At 41.5% G+C, this 25,086-nt stretch overlaps 1 protein-coding gene across 1 annotated transcript in view; it reads right to left on the reverse strand.

Annotated features, from left to right (window-relative positions):
• The window catches only part of LOC115019300 (transcription factor COE1-A-like), an 81,623-nt gene that overhangs the window by 25,995 nt on the left and 30,542 nt on the right, over positions 1-25,086 (reverse strand). The window contains exons 7-8 of the mRNA XM_029448795.1: positions 2,131-2,212; positions 756-897 (exon numbers count right to left, since the gene is read on the reverse strand). Of these exons, the coding sequence (XP_029304655.1) occupies positions 756-897; positions 2,131-2,212 (224 nt within the window). The remainder of the gene's footprint in view (positions 1-755; positions 898-2,130; positions 2,213-25,086) is intronic.

Raw genomic sequence — 25,086 nt, forward strand, 5'->3', positions numbered from 1 at the left:
ATTCAACCATCATCTTGAGAGAACCTGAACTGTGTATTTACCCCAAAGCCTGACTGACATTAGATTATGGCAGTTCATTTTTTAAACTAATGATATGACATGGATAAAAACACACACACACAAGGCTCAGTATGCATCATAATACTTCAAACAGAACCGATACAGTCAGCTTTGTGTCACTGCAGCATTGTGTGAGTGTGTATAAACTCATATTTAATCCCATATCGCAACAATAAAAGCTTCTCTGTCAAAAACCGACCGTCCTCTAAGTGTGTGTGAGTATCAGCATTCATCTGAATTATAACAACATCCTTTAGTCTGGGTGTGCTTATAAAAAAGAATCATAATGCTATTAGACCTAGCAACACACACACACACACACACACACACACACACACACACACACACACACACGCACAGAGCATCATACCATGCATTCTGTGCGTGGATGTGTGTGTGTGTGTGTGTGTGTGTGTGTGTGTGTGTGTGTGTGTGTGTGTGTGTGTGTGTGTGTGTGTGTGAGAAAGTGTGTTGTAGTGGGTTGGATTAGCCAGATGGAGGGGCAGGAATCACCTGATAGGATTAAACCATCAACCATCTGGTGGCCATGCTGCTTACGCTTACACACATTCAGGCACAGACAGAGACACAGAGAGACAGACAGACAGACAGACAGACAGACAGACAGACAGACAGACAGACAGACAGACACACACACACACACACACACACACACACACACACACTTGTGTTACCGTGTTCTAGGTAAGACTGCGTTCCTTCCACGGGGTCAAGTCTTCGGGCCCGTCGGCCATGTTTGGAGTTGTTGTGGACGAACATGTTGTCGGAGACTGACAGGACATGTCCATCAACACTCACCGTAGTCGATACCACCACCTGGAGAGAAGGAGGGGACGGAACAGGATTGAGGGGGGGGGGGGGGGTCAGATAGAGTGAGATGGGGAGATAGACAGGAGGAGGGACAAGAGAGAGGTCAGATAAAAGAGGAGAGAGTTAGGTGAGACAGGAGGGAGATGGGGAGGAAAGTGGAAAAAGTGGACAAAGAGGGAGAGGAGCAGAGAAAGGGGGCAAAGGGGAAAAAGAAAAGAAAAGAAAAAATGAGGAATTACACAGTGTGGGGTCTAGAGATCATTGCAAGGAGGAGTTAAGAGCGTGAAACTGTGAAAAGCTCCTTAAATGTAACCCGTTATCACTGCTATTACCATCACACTAAGTAAGTGTCTGTGTGTGTATATGTGTGTGTGGTGTCTATCCTCCTCTGTTCAATAGTTCCTGATGGGTCCAGCCCTTAATTATCTCCCAGGGAAACAGAGCTGTCTACTCTGGTTCCACTACAATAGAGCTGCACAATTAGAGGCACAGATACTGTCACACACTCGCTACCGTACAACTCTCTCTGTCTCTCTCTCTCTCTCTCTCTCTCTCTCTCTCTCTCTCTCTCTCTCTCTCACACACACACACACACACACACACACACACACACACACACACACACACACACACACACACACACACACACATGCACACACGCCATAGTAATAAATCTATCATTATCTTCTGGGCGTCCAGTATCGCCACTCAGACTCAAGTGGTGTCTTCCTGATTGTGTTGTGGCCATGAAGATAAGGAAATAATAAAGACGGCACTACCTTAAATCTTATTCAAAACCCCACAACATTCTGGCTTTTCCTTTTTCTCTAGTTTCTCTTTTTTTCTTCCTGTTCTTTCTCTCTTTCTCTCACCCTCCACTCTGTCTATCCCTGCATTGTGTGTATATTTATGTTCGGACTAGTCAAGGTGAGGATCTCATGTTTCCTGTAAAGCCGCTGATAGCTTATTAACTTACACGAAAACACAGAAACACACACAGACACACAGAAACACAGACACACAGACACACACACACACACACACGCACACACACACACACACACACACACACACACACACATTTCTGTGTTTGTTAACCATAAAGCTATGTGTGTTATTATATGTTAAAACACAAAAAAAACAAAGGTAAAGTAGAGAGAGAGACTGAGGGAGAGAAGGACATGCACAGAAAAAGGAATAATTAAATGAATAGAGTAAGAAAGGTTTGGTGGTTTCTACCTGGAACCTCCTCATGTCTCGTGGGTTTCCTGCATTTTTTAGACAGTTCTGGTTGCACTTGAGGAAAAACTTGAGAAAGAATCTGTGGAGACAGAGAGGACAGGCAATATTTGAGGTTAACATTAGACCAGAGTGAAAACTACCCTGCTGCTTATCTTCAATATATGTCAATTCAAGGTCAGCATCTAACATACAGCACAGACAGAACCTCAAATACTGATAGAGAAATTAATATTTCATACTGTTGGAAAGCCAACAATGCATTTCCTTGTGGAAATTCCTGGTGGATGTGTGGAACATGTTTTTTGTTCTTAAATCCACACCAACTGAGACGACTTTGAAATGCCACATAAAGGCGTTGGATGAACATATAAGAAAGCAAATAAAGCAGCACACTCCAGCAAAACTAAAAATCTGTGACTTTGAGAAAGTTTAAGTTAAGTTTATTTTTTTGTGAATTCAAATTTCAACACGCTTCCAAAGACTCTCCTGTCTTTCCTCATATCTTTGTTCGACTTGACCGTCATCATCAGGGATTTCTAGCAACATGTGAAGGCCTACTGCAACTGTATTTAAAAACCTTGCTTACTAAGATTCATACAGAAAAAGTGAGAGGTGACAATAACCCTGACTCAAACTCAAATCATTAAGAAAAGGGGAACTATGTTGACATTGGGTGTTTGAAACGGGACCATATGTCATGAATCTATATTACAGAATAAATCAAACACACAGATGGCCATCAACAGCTAACAAACACATCCAGGTTGTGTTTTGGTGTGAGCCAGCTGGCCAGCCTGGCAGAAGCAACAATGCACACTCGCACAACAACACAGACACACAAATGTTTGCATGTACATTTGTGTTTGTCACATCTGTGTGTGTTACAGCTCAATAAAAGCAACACAACTTCCCACACATGGCCTCCTCTACAATGCATCCTGCGTAGAAACCTTTTCCATGTCTTTCTCCTTTTTTTTGTTGTTGTTCCAATATGTTCTTACTAGACCTAGTTTGTACTAGGGGCGAGCATTATATCAATATTACATTGATGCCGTGATATGAGGCTAGATATCGTCTTAGATATTGGATATCGTAATATTGTGTCTTTTCCTGGTTTTAATGGCTGCATTACAGTAAAGTGATGTCATTTTCTGAACTGACCAGACTGTATAGCTGTTCTTATATTTGCTCATTTCATCATTTAATCCACATTACTGATTATTATTTATCTCAAATCTCATTGTGTAAATACTTTGTGAAAGCACCAATTGTCAACCCTACAACCCTTCAATATTGTCACAATATCGGGATATTTGAGTTTCTCCATATCGCCCCAACCATAGTTCGTATGCACCACTGTTGTTGTCTTTTTATAATTACTTGAGTTTCCTATTGTTGACAAAGCATTCTGGAAAGCAAACACACATAGATAAAGCACCATCTGTACAGGTTCATCAAGAAAAATCAGCATCTCTCTGTGACAACCAAAATGTTATATTAGAAAGTTTCACAAAGATTACAGAGCTTTCATCACATTGTGTCCGCTCCCTGTATTTATCTTCATACAGTTAAACTCCATACTTAAATAATTTTAACTTTTCTGCATCATCCCAATTCCCTCATGGCAGAACCTAGTGCTCTACTGTTCAAGAGATGACAGCCTTTGTACTGGACCACCAGAACAAAGCAGAGGTGTGTGTGTGTGTGTGTGTGTGTGTGAGTGTGTGTGTGTGTGTGTGTGTGTGTGTGTGTGTGTGTGTGTGTGTGTGTGTGTGTGTGTGTGTGTGTGTGTGTGTGTGTGTGCGCAAACATGTACTCCACATGTGAGTGTATGTGCGTGTGTGACAGTGCAGCACAGCCCAGTGGCAGGTCTGAGTGTAAAACTCTGCGTTAACGAGCTCAGGCTTCGTTAGAACACCGGCGCTTGGATTCTGCATGCCTAATTATCTTGACCCCTCACCCCTGGGTGACAGCCTATCACAGTGGAGGACAGCCACGTTGACCCCTGCTGACCTCCCACTGTCTAGTCCTTCTCACAACACTAGCATAGCGTTAACACGACCACCTCAGCTGACCCTCCACTGTACATCTCAGCTGGGAGGCTCACACACTCATCTGCCTGAAACATTAAAAGACTAAAGCAGCGGAAGTGTTGAGATATTTCACTAGTCCTGCATTTAAAAATATAGAATATAAGAAACAATAAAATATTCCTGTACTCAAGAAAGTTGAATTGAAAGTATTTTATTATTTTTCGGCTGGTTCAGATGTAATTTACTTTTGAAATGTACTGGAGTAGAAGTATAAAGAAGCACATAACCTCATCAAGCAAATTGGGTGCTGGTAATGACATGACAAATGCAGTTTCATTTTCAATGTAATTATAAAATTCAGTGATTCAGTTTTTTGCCACAGCAATCCTTGGGTTCACGTCACTAATGTTCCACACAGTGTGGTTTTCAGATTTAATCCTGGGAAAAGAGATAGCACTAGTTTTGGATTGATAATTGGTATCTGCAGGTGCACTCTGCATATCCTTACATTCGTAAAAACCCTAACCCTTCTCTTTTCTTTTAGAGACACAGTTCATACAGCTCACTCCTGCCACTTACTGCTACGGCCATCTGCAGAAACTTGTATTGTGCTTGTTAGAACACACGATACAAACAATACAGGGACTGCCGCATGTTTTGTCCATCAAAACATTCCTTTACTAGTGGTCGACAACTATTTCTGCAAAGGTGAATGAGAACGGCTCTCGTCTCTGATGGTGCATCAGAGAGAAAAATTGTGACGTCTTCAAACATCACCTAAATCATCACCACAATCTCATCTCCATTAATTTAACAATTTCCACAAGCCAAATCATTTACGTCTATCATTGGCTTATCTCGCTTCTGATCTGATGATATCGCTCGTTATTTTTCATATTTCCATCTCCTGCTCCACTCCGTCCGTCTATTTCCTGAGAGAGCGTTTTCTCTCATTGATTGCCAACAGAACATATTCTACATTTTAATGCAGTATGTGTGCTTTCCTCTTCCCCCTTCACTTGACCCCATCTGGCCTAATCAACTCCGCTACAAAAAGGCCCTGCAGCTACACACACGCAGGCACACACACACAGACACCTTGTGTGAATTGATTGGCTGGTCCAGTCACTGGTCGTTAAGAGGCCTCCAATTAAACCGGGCAATTATAAGAGTCTGAATGACTGTGGGGGAGGGGAGCACTCTCCCCCTCTCGCCTCTATCTCACTCCCTCTCTCCGAGGCCCGATCATGTTCAAGTGATAACAACGCTGTTGACCTTTGCTATACTGTGAGTAGCACACTCAGAGAGCTGACCCGGCACACAAAGAGACACAGACGCGCGCGCACACACACACACACACACACACACACACACACACACACACACACACACACACACACACACACACACACACCATCTGGACAGGGAAATGTAAGAATGGTTGTAAGCGGAAGGTAAAACATAGTATTCTAAAGAAACAATACAACAGAAACTGAAAGCAGGAAGACTAAAGTAGCCTTACAAAATCTTTTTACACTCTTGTCTGGATTATAATTTTTGCCATTTTGCCTTTATTAGATAGTGACAGTTTAGATGAAGACAGGACACATGGGAAGAGAGCGAGAGAGAAGGGAATGACATGCAACAACGTTCCAAAGCCACTAGACTCCCCAATGTTTACATGGTGACTGTTGAGACAAAGATCATCAATATCAGATGACTTTTGCAAAGCCTTTGGATTCAGTCAATTGTGTTTTTTAAGGTCCAGTGCAAACATTTCAAATCCTCACTTTCTGCATTAATCTGTATATCTGTGCGTGACAGCTAGAGAAGGATTGTGTTTAGTGAAGGTTGTGGTTATGGGAGACTAAGGAGACACTAAGGTATGGTCAGGGTGAGGCTGAGAAAAAACCCTTGGTTAAGTTGAAGTAAAGGTGGTGGTTTCAATTTATAAAAAGCCAAACGTTGATTGCCTTTTCAGTCCTCTGACCAAATTATCGATCATGCGTTTCTTTTTTGCACATACTGTACTACACCAATACAAGATTAGGTTAGAGATGTTGGCTCAGCACATTAGCACAATCAATTAAATTACATTTAATTAAATTGCTAGTTGAGGATGTGGTCTTTTATGATGAAAACCATCCCACATCAGACAAATGCATAGCCATGGCACGCTGTATTATCACCTGTGATGATATACATTACGTGTTAGCAAACATTGCCTACTTATAAATCCAGCTGACACGGAGCAACATTAGCATTGATTGGAGGGGTCGTGTTTTGGGCCACCTGATGAATGTTAATGTACATTATTTACTCTCCTTCTATCTCTGACTTAACTCCTGAGAAAAATACCTGGATGTTTTAGTTACTAGTCGTTCAACTTCACCTCCCAGCTGCTAACATTGTTTGTCTGACATTTGCTTCCTGCTGCGGTGAAGCGGTGAAACCTGACCAGTTAGTAAATTGTAATCACAGTATAGAAATGTACTTCAGTGCGATGCTAGTTTTTTTTCAGCTTGAAAAACAATTGTGATGCAGTCAAATATTGTCTTTTTCTGTTATCCATGTTAATGTAATCAACCATGCTAGTCTTATTTAGCCTGTAACCCACAGTAATGGAGCAAACCATGGTTGGATGCTGTTTTTTTAGCCTGTTAGCCATGGTGTAGTCGTGAACAGCACAGTTACATACATTATTCAGAGGCTGAGATGGCAATTATGGCTCAGAGCACAACTGACATTAATATTTAATATATAGGGCTAACACAGACCTGAAGAGAGAGACAGGAAGTGACAGAGTGAGGGGATGGAGAGGGGGCATTGGGATGTAGAGAAGAACAGTGAAGAAAAGAGGAGGGGGATACAGAAAGTGTGCGGAGGAGAAACAAATGAAGGAGAGAATGAGGAAAGAGGATTGTGGACGTTTGTTTTGACCACCCTCCTGTCATTTGAACAGTTACAATGACAACAGGGCAAGGGTGACATCCGGGGGAATTCCAGCATTGTGTATGTGTGTGTGTGAAAAAGAGTGTGTCTAAGACTGAATGTCTGTGTCCGTTTTATTCCCTAAAGACTTGCTATTCTACTGAGCCAAGAATAACGATGCCGCCTTGGAGGAGAAAAAACCTCTCCAAAGCACACAACACAAACACACACACACACACACACACAGACACACGCACGCACGCACACACACAGCATTCTGGTGAGTTGTTGCTGACAGGTGGAGAAATTGCAGTCAGTTAGTGCAGACAAACTGAACAACAGATCAGTGCTTTTGGTGCTCCTGCCTCCTCTGTCTCTTCTCTGTCTCTGTGCTTCCTTTAGATGTCTTATTTCACCTGCCTGCCAAGTTACTTGGCAGAGCTTTCTGACAGAATGATGATTTTCACTGTCTTCCTCTATGTGCATGTGTGTGAAACAACTTGCTAATGCATGTGTACCTATCGTAACTGCCAGTAACTGATCAGTTACTAGTTGCACCCTTCAAAAAACAAAACACCAGTCTGTACAGAGAGGAAGCCTGTTTGCAAACTCATGCATAAATATGATTCAAAACACATTTGAATGGCATTTAAAATACTGTAAGTTGATTTGCATAAGAGCTATGTGGTAAATATGTCACTATAATCCTATATATAGTACAGCAGTATACTATACTATTTCATTTAAACATGCTTTTCCTTTTAATCTGTCAGTTCAAATAGCTAATCTAGCTAATATTTGAGAGTTTCCCTCTCTGTCTGTTGATCTGTCAGAGATCAACTTCCTGTTTCCTGTTTACACTGAGTGCTTGTTATTGTTTAATGTGGTGACATCAGATAGCATTGCTGGGCCCTGTGCCCGCTATCTGAGTAGTCGTGCAGTAGGAAAAACAAGGATATGAAATACTATTACGCCCTCTATTTGGCTGTTATCGCAATAATAATGTGATAATGTATTGCTTCCTGTGAAGGAAATGCTTGTTTTTTTTCTTTGCCTTTGTAGTGTCTTGTTCAAGATCACTTTCTGCAGAGATAATGCTTGCTGATACACATGGCTTGAACCTCAGTGCAGGCACAGTCCCTCAAATCAAAACTCTTCAAGTCAATTTGAATGATTACAACAAGTAAGAAGTTTGGTTTGTTGTGGTTTGTGTAACCAAATGAATAGTTTCAGTGGTAAAAACTAGTTTATAAATTGATGAGGTGTTTTTTAAAGGAACAGGGAGATTACAATGACTGAAAGAAGCGAGGAGATGAGAGATTCACTTAAGTCTCGGTTCAATCATTTGTTTCACTAAGTCTTGCACAACGTGGAAACTGCAAACTGAAATCTGATAAGGTGTAAAAATGCTCCATTGTATGACGTAAAGTTTAATTGATTGTCTTTTCAGCACATTGGGCTGCAACTTATGATTATTTTCATTAGCGATCCATCTGCAGATTTCTTTCATCGATTAATCAATGAATAGTTAATTAAACGTCAGAAAAGAGTAAACACACATTTTCCCAGAGCTGAAAATAACGTAATTTCTTGGAAGATATTTAATTTCAAAGATATAAAACAGAAGAAAAGTGTCAAACAGCAAATGTTTGGCATTGTTGCTTGACTTTCTTTATCTATAACGTCAATCGACCGACCATTTCAGCTCTACAAACACTTAATTTGTCAACCGTTATAGTATGATCCAAGGAAAACAAAGCCTCACCATGAACGTTATGTAACAAACAGAGATGAAGGAAATAGAATTGATGTGTGTTTCCAGAATGCACCACTGACCATGTTTAGTCCTGACTATCTGTTTTCTTTGTGTACTTGACACACATCAGAACTTTACTGTATAAAGTAACTTCATCGGCTGAAAACATGCAGTTCACATGCACACACTCAGAGCCATGGAGGAGCAATGCTGTAAGTAACGGGAGCTTGAGAAGAGGAGAGAATGAGAAACCTAGACACATAGGAGAAAGTGCGAGTAAAGGGGGGGGGGGAGGGGGGGCGAGTGGTCGGGAGCGAAGTGGAGTGCGAAAGAAAGAAAAAAGGCAGCGAGGGAGGCAGGGAGGGAGGGAGGCGGGAGGATATGCACGGGAGAGGAAAAGAGAGTTATGCGAAGGAACAAGACTTAAGAGAATTGAGCAGAGCCGAGCGAAGCAGAGTTATTTTACATAATGATGGTTGATATGCACAGACGTAATTGATAGCTGAGCTGCAGCCCAAAAAACACCCAGCTAGCTGTCAATCACAGCTCATCTCCCAGGAGATATGCTAATGATGATGATGATGATGAGGGCTTAGCTTCATATTGCTATCATTACTATTAATGCTGTCATTGTTGTCATCTCTGCATATTTAAATGACAGAGCAGGCCAGGGCGGTGATAGCCAGCCTGTGTGATGTCTATGAGGGGGCTTGTACTGTCTGCCAGGGCTGAGGTAAAGTGAGTATTAATAACCTGCACAGTCTACTTGTTCAGCGCTGGTGTGGACCTGTACAAGTGTCATTACATCATTGTTACATGTAACGGTGACACTGATGTCAGCAGTTTGTGACAAGGCAGCTCAGTGTTGCTCAGAGTGACACACAGTCATTATCTATGGACCACCAGCAGCTACTGTATAGGGTGAAGGATCATCAATATGTTTAGTTACAGTTAAGATCATTAGTGTGTGTATTAAATGCCAATACACAGATGTACAGGAAAAGAAAATAGGGAATAAAGCTGTTGTGTAGAGTAACTCCATGCACAGGTTTGTTTTTCCCCCTCAGTCACATAATGAAAAGAAAGAAAACAAGCATTGCACTGCGGACGATCAGGCAATCAGATACGTTGTAAACAAGCTAGATTATCTAAACCACTTTATACAACTACAACTATCATTACGTAGTCAGGTCAAAGGGAAACGAGGCAAAGTTGAATGAAGAATTCAGTCGTATGGTGTATAAATCCGGCTAACCTGGAGTTTGCTTAAAATCTGTCTGTTTGTGTCTTTTGACTCATCAAACTTATTTTCGGTGATATTGCTGCATTCTTAGATCTCAGCAGTACAATCCTATTACCACTGATAGCAATGATGCCAAACCTATGAAAAGAAATTATAATAAAAAGGAATAAAATCCAACAAACTATTTGTGCTGTCTAGAAAATATGCAAAATGTCAACGTGGACATACTAAGTGATAAGCGATGTAAAATAAACCCATAGACTCGCTGTCCTTGTATGTAGATGAAAGGATTATTGGTGTTTCATTTTATGAAGTTTGCGAAACACTTGAACAACAGTGACGCTTCTGACCAGGAGACACAACCGATGTAATGACCCATGGAAAGATATTCACCACTGTGATGCTGCTCTTCAGTTTGAGGCCATGATAACATTAAATTACAATGTGATTACCTTCGAGACGTATATCGTCAGAGGTCTTACTCATCGCAGGGGGAGAAAAGGGGAGAACAGTGAGGAGATAAGGGACTCGACAGACTTCGGGGGAAGGAGGAGGTTACTGTGGTGTATATTTTAAAGGCTGAAGGCAAACTGTTGAATTATAGATGAGAGAGATTGATTTAGGAGAGGGGGGCGAAAAAAAAAGGAGAGAAGAGGTAGAAGGAGGGACAGAAGAGAGAGGGGGGGGGGGGGTGAGTGAAGGGTGAGCAGCTAAAAGATCGCTAGCTCTAGGCCAAACATGTATGCACGTACACACACATATACACACACACGAACACACATTCAGCTTACCTCAATCGATCTAAAGCTCAGGCTCGCTCTCCTTTTTACTTCTTTCAGTTGCTCTCACACACACACACACACACACACACACACACACACACACACACACACGCGCGCGGCCCACACATGCGCCCACACACAGCCTTTACTCCCACTATCCTCACACACACTCACTCACACAGTCTTGATGATTACATGGTAACAAGGCAACAGTACCTGTGACCTGCAGTGCAGCAGGCAGATAATCTAAACTAGTAAGGCTTTCTGTGTGTGTGTGTGTGTGTGTGTGTGTGTGTGTGTGTGTGTGTGTGTGTGTGTGTGTGTGTGTGTGTGTGTGTGTGTGTGTGTGTGCGTGTGTTCCTTTGTCATTGGTCTTACAAATAATTCATGTTGGGTGGGAGGAAAGAAAGGGAAGAGAGGAGAGGAAGGGAATGATGAAGGAAGTGATATTGACAGGAACCTCTTCCTCCTCTCTCCTCCTGTCTCCTCCTCTCTCCATCAGTCATTCACTCAGACACATACACACAGGTTCCATGCTTGTGAGATCGCCTACATCACACACACACACACACACACACACACACACACACACACACACACACACACCCACACACACACACACACACACACCCACACACACACACACACACACACACACACACACACACTCACACACTGAGTGCAGAGGGTTGTCGAGATGCTGATTGAGAAAAGCTCTTTTCTTTCTCCCCTCTGTTTCCACTCTTTCAACTAAACACAATATATATGTCTGTGTGTGTCCTCACTTAAAACATAATTGGTGCATTGGTGGTTGCTTCAAACATTTTAAACAAGCTCTATTTAGGTTTTCTGACAATTACCTCTTGTGGTCATACACACGATAACTACTGTCTCTCAGAAGTAATATGAAGTTGTCATCGGATCGCAAAACCTCTTAGGATTCGACCACTGACTGGAGGCCGCGGTTCACATCCCGTCTCCTACCAGCCATAAATGTTGCTTTTCTTTAACCATGACCACAAGCTTCTCCTAACTTTAGCGGAGTAGCTGTCGTTGTCGTTATGGAAGGCCATGTGTGCATCGGTGTGTGTATTCTTTTAAAAGGTAAACATTATATACAAACAAAACACACTGTATAAGACGTATTGTACATTTAAGATAATGTATTAAGTGTCTGTGTGTGTATCTGCAGTTGCATCCATGTGTGTGCATTATGCTTAGGGATTATGAGTGCTCTCCATTCAGATATCTTGTTTATTTAAAAGGTGAGATGTCTTTTTATAGTCACAACATCCTGGTGGAATGAAATATTTAGAAAAACTCACGCCTTCTTCTTCTTCTCTGGTCTGATCTGACTGTCCACTCGGGCTGCCCCTTTAACACTGACTGCTGTAAACTGTTTGCATCTGCTTTCTTTCTCTTTAATCTCTTTAGACAAAGATGCAGAGAACAACATGAGACTCTACTTAACAAATGTGTGACACAATGGAGTTTTTGAATATTTCTTAAAAACCCATACCTAAAAACTAACGGGAGAAAAAAGCGAGAAAAAAACGTTTTACTCTTAAAGGTTTACTTTTGGAGGACAGAAACCTAAAATGTTAATATGTGACCTTAACAGGAAGAGGTAAGCAGTAGCAGAAAAAGAGAAAAGAGAGAAAGTGAGGGAAATGCACGGGGCCGGCAGGAGGATTAAACTCCCGCTACGTTTGTCAAACAAATTAAACCCTGTCCAGGTTCCTCACCTGTGCGCGCACACACACACACACACACACACACACACACAAACACACACAAAGCGCACACATAAACTGCCCGCGTGGCACGCATATGGCTCACCCGGTCCAAATAAGGAAATATGCATACATTACCATAACTAATGTACGAACCACTCCATTTAATATGCTAATTCACTGAAATATTACTGAGCGCCGTCTGTTGTAAATGAATAAATTTGAATTGCAATTAGAATAATCCTTTATAATTAATGAAAACTGTCAATTTTGGTTCAGAAGTAATTTGATTAACGGGTTGATGGGGCACCAATTAAGTAGAGGATGAGGAGGAGGACAGAGGAGGAGGAAGAGAAGAAAGATGACAAGCTCTTCAGATAATCTCTTCCTCTTCATGTGTAATGAGAGATTAAGCAAAAATGATGTAATGTTCCTTTGAAGACACAAAGTGCAAAACAAACAACACAGTTCTCTTACCTTTGTGGATATCACAGCAGCATCAGGAGGAACAGGAGGAAGCATAAAAAAGAGGAGAGAGGGGATGATTAGACGGAGGACAAATTTATTAATAACACAGACTTCAAACATTCAACACTGCTGATACTAATGCTTATTTAAAAAAATAAACATCATATTGTTTATGTATTTTCAGCTAGCAGTGTTGTTTCTGCACCAGGTCCAGTAATGGTGTCATTGGCTTTCTAATTCACGAGAACCTCCTACCACTAATTAACCACATCCATGTTGCTGTTATTAGCTAATTACAAGACCGGACACATGCCCGGCTAATTAAAGCTATTACATTTGTGTGTGTGTGTGTGTGTGTGTGTGTGTGTGTGTGTGTGTGTGTGTGTGTGTGTGTGTGTGTGTGTGTGTGTGTGTGTGGGGTGGGGGGGAGACGGTGTATATTAAGGCATTTCAGGAGTTAATGTTTTAATGACACAATATAACCTGCATTGCAACAGACCATGTGATGCACCCCCCACTCTCCCAGTACAAAAACACCGCTGCTCCCTCTATTCCCAAATCAATAGCCAAGGTCATTATGTGCAGCTGAATCATATGTTTCACTAAAGTTGCTGCGTGTTAATAATATTTCAACAGAGTTGCAGGAAAAATCTTCTAATTTAGCTCGTTTAGTCAACACTGTCATCCATCATGGTGAAAACACAAAAGACCCCCCTGACTCTCTCTGCTATTTCCGCTTTTTCCTCATCTCATTTTCTCTCCTCCACAGCACCTCCTCCCCTGCTTATTCATTTCCCTCGTCTCCTCTTTTGCTCTCTCCTCCTCTGTGCTCTTCTTCTCTCATAGTCAACACCTTTTACATTTCTTCTTTTCTTTCCTTTCCTCTCATTAGAAGAGCAGCTTTTTCTTCATTTGAACTCTCTAATCCTCTCTTTATACATCTGAATATTCATGGTCTTGTTTTGTTTTTGAATATTCAAGAACCAATTAACATGCTGTTTATGAATAATTAATGCTTATTATTTTCTCCCTTTTAAATGTTTAATATTTAAAATCTATAAATCTGAAAACAAAATGTCTTTTTTTTTTTACAACTATCTTTCAATTTGAGTGTATGTGGTAGTGTGTGTGTCCTGCTGACAGACTATTTAACAACAGCTCAGGAACTCTTTCTTTCATCTGCCAACAGTCTATCGTCCTGCCACCCAACAAAAGTGTGTGTGTTTGTGTGTGTGTGAGAGAGTGTGTGCGTTCACACTCATGAATAAATGAACTTGTTAAAGAGAGATGAAGGGGAAGAAGGAGACAGGTTCTGCTGTCCTGTTCAAAACTACCTGATCTGGCACACCGCTTAGCATGCAGGAACACACACACACACACACACACACACACACACACACACACACACACACACACACACACGCTCACACACCAACATGTTCGCATACAGTACAAAACATTGAAAACTGAATCAGTGTGCTGCGTCACCCACACTAGAGAAATGTACTTGACAATAAGACAAGTATTTAAAAACAGAGAGAATTAGAGCAAGGAGGAAAAGACAGAGAGAAATTGTGCGTGCGTGTGTGTGTGTGTGTGTGTGTGTGTGTGTGTGTGTGTGTGTGTAAGAGAGAGAAAGATGCTACATTGTCCCCCTTTAGTCTTATTAATACAGCTGCCTTCACGACAGGCATCATTCCTTTTAATCAGTGTCGCTGCTGTGATCAAAGAAATACTACCTCCACAGAAAGTGACAGCAAGAGATGGAGTACAATGGGAGACTCCTTGCTGTGTGTGTGTGTGTGTGTGTGTGTGTACGTGTGTGAGAGAGAGACAGTACTGTTGACTAGTACCTGAACGACAGCAAAGCCATCATGTCTACATGCTGTCACATAAGTGAGGTCTTGCAATACAATCAGACTTACACCTTCCATATTTCTCTCTCAATCTCACACACTCACACACTCACACACACACACACACACACACACACACACACACACACACACACACACACGCACACACACACAGCTGACAACTGTCAAGCACTCACCTCCCAACTGGGGTGTAGGTAATTAACCAGACAAAACAACTCACAACACCTCACAGATCAAGAACACAGAAGAAGAAGTACAAGGAAGACACACGACAAAAACAGCAAAAAAAACAAAAAGAAACGAGACGCTCTGACTACAAAACAAGCTAGAACTCCTAAACAAGGAGCTCCACTGAGGAGGAGTACAGATGACGGGATAATGATGAAAATAGAAACAAATCTGCACTCCTCCACTTATCTCTCCTCTCCTCCTCACTTTGTGTTAATTTGTCTTCACATCTAAAGTAACAGACAAGTTTTTGCAAGAACGCCACCATTAAAAGTGTTACATCATCACCTGCAAGTCCAATTTATTCAAATGTTAAATGTTATTCTGATTATCTAACACTGTTAATATGATTGGCCTCTCTGATAATGTATTCAGATTTAATGTAGAATTATAACAAATCACTTTCAGTACAAAAATGTCAAGTCAAGAGGTAGTAATGTCCTGTTTGTGGGAGGAAACAAAGGTTTTTTGGTACTAATTTTCTTAAAATGTTGTCATTTTGTCCATGCCGGCTGTTTCATTTGTTTATAACACATTTTACAATGATATATGAACGACTCACAAAATGTGTTATTCGTAAACTGCCCTCTAGAACGACACGTAGCATCGCTTTCTGAAGTTTGAACTTCACAAAACGGTCACAAGGTCAAGTTTAGTGACACACACGACATGGTTAGGTTTATGGAAAGGGTCTTGGCTAAAGGAAGAACTTAGTTAAAGTTATAAAAACATTGTGGTTTGGGTTATAATACGTTCTTTGCATGCTGGTTACACTAATAGGGTTAAGGTTAGGGACTGACTGTGGTATTGGATAAACAACAACACTGATTGTTGTTTTTAAAATGGGAAATGAACTGCTGTTTCCTTCTTTAATCCTTCCTCTGAATAATAAGTTTCTTTTTTATCTGGAGCATCCAGTCTACAAAACCTTCTTTGCCATAGTTTCCTCCATACTCCCAGCTGCTGCTCCGTCACTATGGCCCCTTCCTTCCCCCTTTATCCCTGGCTGGTGGAACTGAAGCGCATCCCTTCCAGTGCACCAACGCAGGAAAGACGCCACAGACACCACAACTCCCGTATACTGTGTTACTCAGCATTGTATGAACTTGTTTGGCAAGGGTTTGAATGTAGTGGATCTTCATTTATATGTAAAAGTCCTGCACTCCAGCTTTTAAGGATCGTACTGTAGTGCCGCAGGATCTAACCAACAGTGATGCACATATAACAGACTCTGTACTGCTGCAGGTATCAATCTTAGTGAGTACACTTTAGCAATGAACAACGGCCAAACCATTTAGTTATTTAATTTAATCAGATAACAAAGCACCTAGTCAATAATCTTCCTTTTTCACCGCACACATTATGACTTGTCGTAAAGGAAAAGCACAGTTGTTACTAATAACATTAACGATGGCTCTGTTCTATTAAAGCATCGCAGTAAGTCGAGACAGTGTGTCAGCATGCACCAGACCAGCACCCTGAAACTGAAGCAGCTAAATGCAGTTCAGCCATTGTTCATTTGAATATTTACACCTGATCATTTTTTTTCTACTGTGACATGTCAAAATGTCTTCCATGAAAAAAACAGCAAGATTTGTTTGAGTGCTCCCTTTCTTTCTTTCTCATCCAATTAAACAAAGAAAAACAATTAATAATTTAAAAACACATGACCCAATTTAATTAGAGCCTTCGTTCAATTAAAACTTTCCCCCCTTTGTTCTCTGTCATGGGTGGATGTTATCATGATGACAAATATCATATGTGTGAGTGTGCGCGTGTGTTAAAGTGTGTGCTGACTCCCTGACTATTGCCAGTGCTACTTCCTGTTATTGTCTCTCAGTGTAAAAGAATTGCAGAGCGTAAACCACTAATTAGGTCCCACTCAGACAAACCAAGATCGTACAGGCCGTGTGCATACAATTCTTTTTTTTATCCTTCTGTTTAATCTCCCTGTTGTTTCCTATTTGTTCAGCTCATTATGTGATCAAAGCTATTAACATGTTTATGGAGCGGGCTCTTTCATGTTGCAATAAAACACACTGAAGCAACACATCGAGAGTCATAAGGATATGAAATATGAATGCAGAGGCCCCAAAGACAAAGACAAAGTGTGTGTTTGTTCACATTGTTGTGTGTGTGTGTGTGTGTGTGTGTGTGTGTGTGTGTGTGTGTGTGTGTGTGTGTGTGTGTGTGTGTGTGATTGTGAATAAAGTACATTTCAATCTGATGAAACTCTAAGCTTACAAACAGGATGAAGAGGACAGGGGGCATTTGAGTCTTTGAGCTTTTCCTACACAAACACACACACATGTACGCACACATACACATAGGGAAATACATAAACAGAGGCAGTAACTGTTAAATAATTCAACATACACAAACACACACTGGAGGCAAGGTGAGGGTAAAAGCACAGCTAAGCTAACAGGCATGCTGAGTGGCCCGCAGTGTCAACAACCAATCAGGATGGAGCGCGGTGGCCAGAGAGAGAGACGTGACCCCTGGTGACCCCAAACTCTAATGATTTATAAACATGACTGAGAAGTGTGTGTGTGTGTGTGTGTGTGTGTGTGTGTGTGTGTGTGTGTGTGTGTGTGTGTGTGTGTGTGTGTTGGGAACCCTGAAGCTATTTAAATGTGGAGATGAATTCTTATTTATTCACATAGAAAAAGAGTGAATGTGAAGACCCCAAGGGTAAGGGTTCAAAACAATACAGAGAGACGGAGGGAGAGAGAGGATAATAGATACAGGAAAGAAAGAGAAAAACAAAGATTAGAAAAGAAAGAGAGAAAGAAGGGAAATGAGAAAAGACAGAGAAAGATGGAAAAAGTGATGGAAGTATAAGAAAGAGGGAAGTTTAAAGAGGTAAAACTGCAACCAGATCACGTAGAGAGAGGAGGTTAGAGGGGCGTAAAAGGCCCTCTTTCACGATCCAAAGGGGGCACACACACAACCACACAAACACACACACACACACACACACACCACGCACATCACACACACACACACACACATCACACATATATTCCTTCCCCCTGCCCCCACATCTGTATGTGTGTGTGTGTGTGTGTGTGTGTGTGTGTGTGTGTGTGTGTGTGTGTGTTTCCTCATGCAATATTAAATAGGCAGTATGTGTGGGTATAAAGAGTGGTGGGGCCGGGATGCAGTGAATTATATATCACTATTGATTTGCACACACACACACACACACACACACACACACACACACGCACACACACACACACACACACACACACACACACTTTATTAGATTAAGCTCACAGCTAGCACACAGACAATGACAGAGTCTGATAGCAGATGTAGGGAGAATGAATCCGTCCGAAAAGACACTCGAGGACACACGTAAGTGGAAATGTAACAAAGGTACGGGAGAGGTGCTGCCTTTTACTACTTTTTTTCTACTAATGAACCCAGAGAGAATTACCACCCTACTCTGTAATAGTACAAAGCCTTTAGGTCTTTTGTCGCTCACTGTTTTAGTTTCTCAGCCTGCACATTTACTGTTCAGTCAGTGCTCTCTTCAACACCATTTCTAGCTCAGCAGGCAGCTGTTTTCAACCAAAACAAAAACACCTGATAAACACACTGCAACCAAAGAGCAGACAGATGGAGTTAGCAACTCGCGGGATAAGAAAGTCATACGGCTAGCGGTTAAAGAACGCAGATATTTTCTTCAGAAGTCGGTGGAGACCAAACCAGAGCTAAAAGCAGTGAATGTGAACGTTAAATCTACATTCATCAGGTGGCCAGAAAGAAACACAAAATCCAGGGAAGGCAATTATTTGTTCATAATCACATCTTAACTTCATTATAAAGGGATAATATGTTGTGGGTATGTATCTCGCAGCTTGTTTTGGAATAATTCTGCCCTTTAGCCTCTGAGCATAAATGAATTCATGGATCTTAAGTTTCTATTTTCATATGTTGTGTTTCTTTGGTTTGGTTTTAACCTTCAGAAGGAACAACAACAAAAAAAAAGCTACAGCTTTTTAATACAATATGCAAAAACATTGTGCAACTACTTTTGTTTTTGTAATTTAGAAAAAAGATTCTGTCGTATCTTTTGTGAGTTTCTGATCATTTCCATTTGTGCATCGCACTACCCAGAGATAATTAATGAAGACAGTGTTACCGTTACATACGTATGCAGCCCTCTTTATTTTTCTTCTGTTTGTTCCAAATCAATTCTTGCTGATACTATTAAAACATGAAACACCCCCTGCGTGACAGAGAAAGACTTGAAAAGGCTGTTCAGAGCAGTGTTCAGTTATAGTTGGTCTGCAGGTGCTGTGTAAATGTGTGTGCACATTGTGACCTGTGGCATTCATTTTTACAGTGTAATCTCCATTGGTGATGTAATGGGGGTATCTGAGGCGTCACACTTCCTCTCAGGCAGCATTAACTGAATTAGTGGTGAAAGGGTGATGGAAAGAGAGAGGGAGAGGGGGAGAGGTGGCCTGGGTGGCTACTTTATAAACACTAGTATTAGAAATTGTGATTCCTGACAAGGGAAGAGGAAAAAAATCTATTATTTATTTTCCACTTCACTCACATTTAGTTTATTTGTTTGCACAAATGAAAGATTATGATAGAATACCAGCCAGCCAACGAAACTGCATTGTCAATTACATTTCAAGGGAAAAGTGTTTTCTTCCAGATTATGTTTGTTTTTGACGCATCACAAATACGTTTCTAATGAAAGTAGGAGGTTGGGCTGGATGGATGGATGGGAGAAAAAACACTGTATGTTCACCCAGGAGGCTGCTGTTTGTGTCCCGCGTGAAACCAGTCAATGTTGACATAGTTTAATTTACATCCGTAACTGAAATAACGTAAGAAACATATTTATTTTAAGCCAAATCGTGATATTTTACTAAATCTAGCAGTTTTGTTGTGTTTTTGCTTGGTGTTGTTTGAATTAACAACATTAACCATGTGTTTAAAACTAGGAGAATACGTTTCCCTTGAAACATATTTGAGGATGCAGTCTAATTGTATAGGAGCGTACTATTGGAGTATATTTAGAAAATGGATATGTGAAGAGGAGGTAGGAGGTTAAGGTTTATACAAAGTCCTACCAAGCACGAAGAAATTATTCACAACAAGACGAAACAACAGTAACAAAAGCAGGAGAAAGAAACATAAAAAAAAGGAAGAACGGGGGGAAAATATATTTAAAATGTATGCAATTAAATGTGATATGTGACTACTCCCATTAGAAACTGCACTGTTAGTTATGTAACTCATTCACTTCTCATTTAACATGCTGGATGATTGAGATGTGGGTAAAGTCCAATAGTCCTCATCAAATTCCTCTTAAAATGATTCCCCTTTCACATTGCCATATGTGGTCTAACTGCCATAAATGTGGAATAGACTGAGTAAGCATCCAGAGAGGGGCTCGAGTTACTATGATACACTCATCATGCTCCTCCCTCCACTTTCCTTCTTCCATGCACTCTCCTCCCCCTCTTTGCTCCCACTATCTAGCATTTTAATGCATCTATAGTCATGCTAATGGTCCTCAGAATTCAAAAATAATTTCTTCTTTGTCCCGCTTTGCCACTCAGCACTGATAGAGGAGTGGTATCTCTCTCTCCTCCTCCATCTCTCCTCCCTGCACACTGATGTGAGTCCTGTCAGTCCTCCCCGTCTGTCTTTCTATCACACTTATTCTGTGTGTCAGATTAAGGAAGGTAAGGTGTCCAGAGTGCTGACAGGGCATGTAGAGAGGAGAGGAGGGTAGGGGAGAGGAGCATGCGTTTTACATTATGAGTGGTTCCAACCTTTCTATTCATGCTGGTTGACCTTTCCATCAGTAGGTAATAGAGAGGAGAATGTCCTTTACTATAAAGGCTGGATGTTAAGTCACGCTCCTCTCTGCCCCAAAGAGAGAGGAGAGCACCTGATGTCACCCCAACACAGCCCGGGGTGAGAGGGGAGGAGGCAGTGTGTGTGCGCGTGTGTGTGTGCGTGTGTGTGCGTGTGTGTGTGTGTGAGGGATGGTATGGGAGGGGAACAATATTGGTCTGCCAGTGCAGGTCATTGTAGAGAAAACATAAAACATAATCATCCATTAAAATGCAGCTTCACACTCTCCATCACGTCCACGATGGAACTGCTGCCATAAATGCTGTGTGTGAGTGTGTGTGTATATATACACACACACTCACACATGCATCACTCAGCTGTGATAGATCTAGGTCTAAAAAGCCAAGAGAGAGACCAAAGATATGCTTCTGGAGGTTTGAGGTAGGTCAGTGTATACGTATAATGTAGGCCTATATATATATATATATTTATACTGTATATAATATATATATATATATATATATATATATATATATATATATATATATGTAATAGTAAAAGCAGTTAGTGTGGGACAGTGAAAAACAAGACGTGATGTAAATAATACATAATATTTGCTCTGTAGGTATATTATACATTTAGATTACAAGTTAACCATTATGTACTTTATAGCAACACATTTTCAAGCCGAAACCAAATGATTTGATTTTAATTAGCACGTTAAGTCTGACATTTTTTATTCTATTTCTTTACTCTAGCTCAATAATTGGTCAGTATTACATTAGCATCGTACAAAAGATGACATTAGAGGCTGCTCCATGATCTAATGTAAACAAAAGGCCAAATCACAGTTATTCAGAATGTCTCGTGTAGTTAAAGGCCTATGATTTTAATCAAACAAGCAAACACAAGGCCTATTGTCTATCATTACATCAAATTCTCCAATTTCTTTATGCAAATATACCTTTAATTCATAGTCACAAAAATGACAGATTGAAGACAAGGTGGTGAAAGTCTTTAGCTGTTGTGTAGGTGTGTTAAACAACGTTTTAAGAATAAATCTCAAACAAAAGCGTATCATTAACCTCTTCTCATCAACACAGACTTTTTACAAAAAGACTTACAGATGGACGCTGATAAATGGAACAGCTGGTAATCTACTTATTATATTCATACTATGGATCTGTGTCATCCTTAAGAGGTGGGTAAAGTGAATTACTCTGGGTTAATGCTGCTCTCTGTCCCCGGAGATGAGAGTGATGAGAGTTATATTCATCGGCTGAGAAAGTGAGAACCTAAACAACACTGTCTGTTTGGCACAACAACTTTTAAATGCCAATCAATGAGGCCAAGTCTTTATTTCAAACTTACAGGCTTAGTGGTGTCACAATAATGCACCAAAGGCGTACCAACACACACAAACGTGCACACACAAGTTTTGCTGTGACACCATCGTACACTGTAAATCTCCACTGATTGAGGGTAAGCGGGCTTCAGACGGCTCTGTGTATAACCAGCTCCAGCCCGGCAGATCAGAATGGCTGGCAGCGAGCTTACATGTTTGTCATCTAAAAAATATTCACCCTCCACTTAGCAAAGAACACAACCCAAACAAAAGACAGCCCGTTAACAATGTACCATTATTCAGAGCATGATGGGAGGAGGGGTGTGTGTGTGTGTGTGTGTGTGTGTGTGTGTGTGTGTGTGTGTGTGTGTGTGTGTGTGTGTGTGTGGAGGGGGGAGAGGGAGAGAGCAAGAAAAAGAGCGACAGAGCAAGCAGCAAAAGAGAGAGAATAAAGGCAGAGAGATGAGAGGGAGGATTGCAGAGAGACCAAACTGTTATTTAAACCAGGCGGCCACGAAAACATCACAATAAATAACATGGCTGTTTAGTCTCCACCTCAGACGCTGGGGGAGCGACAGAACGCTACACGCGCCGGAGAGGGAGGGAGGTGAGAGAGGGGGGAATTAAAGGGATTGGGAGGGATGGAGTGGTGGGAGGAGGGATGGAGAAAGAGATAAAACACATTACAAGATCACTCTGTTGTCAGACTCAAAGGAGTATCCAGGATCGTCTCTCCTCTCGACTAATGAAAGGAGCAGCTTCACAGTCAAGTACCAGGACGCATGCCTGCTTGCAAACACACACACAGATGCGCACACACGTTCACTCCTAGCCTTTAGAAAACAAGCATACATACATTTACATTCACCTGACAGAACAGATTTTATTCAGTTGTTGAGCATCAATGTGTTTATGCACGTTCGGCTCCAACTCACACCTTTCTTTTTCTGCAACACATACAGCAAATAGACACACATGCAGAGAAGCCCTTTCCTCGTCCTCAGCAGAAAGAATGGCACAGCGAGGGCACCTTTGACTGTCGAGAGCGCCGACTCGCCAGCCAAGGCCGTTGATGAGAGGAAAATAGTGCTAATGCAGCAAGGAAGCTGTTCTTTCCCAATTAAGCCAATAAAACACATGCTCCCCTCCTTCCTGTAACTGCCTAATAAGCCATAAACACAGCTGAACATTTATAATTCTGGCTAGTCCATAAAAAAAGCACTTCCCATGTGTGCAGGGGTGAGGGGTGAGGTGTGCGGAGAGGGTGAAAGCTCTGGCGAGCGCAGCGGCAGCCCCAGCGAGCCATGAAGAGAAATCGCTTTTTCTACTAAAAGAAATATTTAGTACCTCGCTGAATTAATGTGAGGGAGCGGGAGGTAGCGGGTGAGGAAGAGAGATGGAGGGAGGAGGAGGAGGAGGGCTCTGAGATGTCTGGATAGACCAAAGAAAATGCTTTGGAATCTGCACTCCTCCTCCTCCTTCTTCACCTTCGTCCTTCTGTGTTCAGGAGAAGCTGAGGATGCTAAACTCCCTATAGAGTTGAGAGGAACACACACACACACACACACACACACACACAAGGGCAAGTGCACATGCATGCATACATATACTGTATATGTATACCTGTTCATATGCACAGTTGGGGCAGAATAACAGTATGGAAGTGGTTGGAGGAGCAGTGATAAGTGTAGGAGAAGGAGCAGAAAAGATGAGGCGAGGTAAGAGCAAAAGAGGAGTGAGAAAGGAGACGAGGGAGGGCTGGGAGACAAATTAAGGAAGAAGGAGAGGAGAATGTAAGAAACAATACGAGTGTTAGGAGGGAGAAATGGAGAACTGAAGGTGAAAAGGTTTGGATGAGCAAATGATAAAGCGAGAGGAGGAGGGGCAGCAAATGTAGGAGGAGTGGGAGGGAGTGAGGAGTAAAGGAGGGAAGGAAAAGGGTGAGAGATGAGGAGGAGAAACCCGCTCAAGTTCAGCAGGCTCTGTGTGAGTTCAGCAGCTTCCTGCATCATGTTTGTGGCCTCCTTGCTTGCTGGCTCGGCCTTTCTCCTCCTGGGCGAGAAGAGTCGTAAACACAGCGTGGGATCGCTGTAAAACAGTTCCTAAAAAAACCTTTTTCAGTTTACTGACTAAATGCAGGAGCTCTGACCCGGAGGGGACAAGAAACTTGGAGGGATGGAGAGAAAAGAACGCAGTGATGTGGACAATTTGGCAGATTGTGTACATTTATTATATACCTCCGTTAAGTGAACGTTCAGCTGAGGTAAGAAGGTTTTTACAACAACCGCCTCAAGGCTTTCTTATATCACTGAAACTATGACGCATAATGTATCAAATCTACTCTGGATCTTTCAGATTCCCATTCAAATAAATATTACAGTCTATATCAACACTTTTATACTGGATTAATCTATGTTCTCCCACATACACATGTCGGCACATCTGTTAACTTTGTTTCTCAGATTCCAGTGAGACATGAGACATCTTCAAACAGGGTTTTTAAAGTTACGCTTATTGTCCTAACGTGGCATTCAAGGTCTGGAGGGATGATGCGTCTTGTCATTTTACAAAGGCCTAACATATATCGTGTGTATTTAACAGCTTGTCATAAACTCTCATATCATTTTACCTTAATAAACTGATGTTATCCTTCTTATCCTAAAGCCTTACAAGTGGCCAATTCATCCCACGTACTATGTTTCAGTTTCTTTATTGGATTCTCCAT

This window comes from Cottoperca gobio, chromosome 14 (genome assembly GCF_900634415.1).
Source record: "Cottoperca gobio chromosome 14, fCotGob3.1, whole genome shotgun sequence".
Taxonomy (NCBI): domain Eukaryota; kingdom Metazoa; phylum Chordata; class Actinopteri; order Perciformes; family Bovichtidae; genus Cottoperca; species Cottoperca gobio.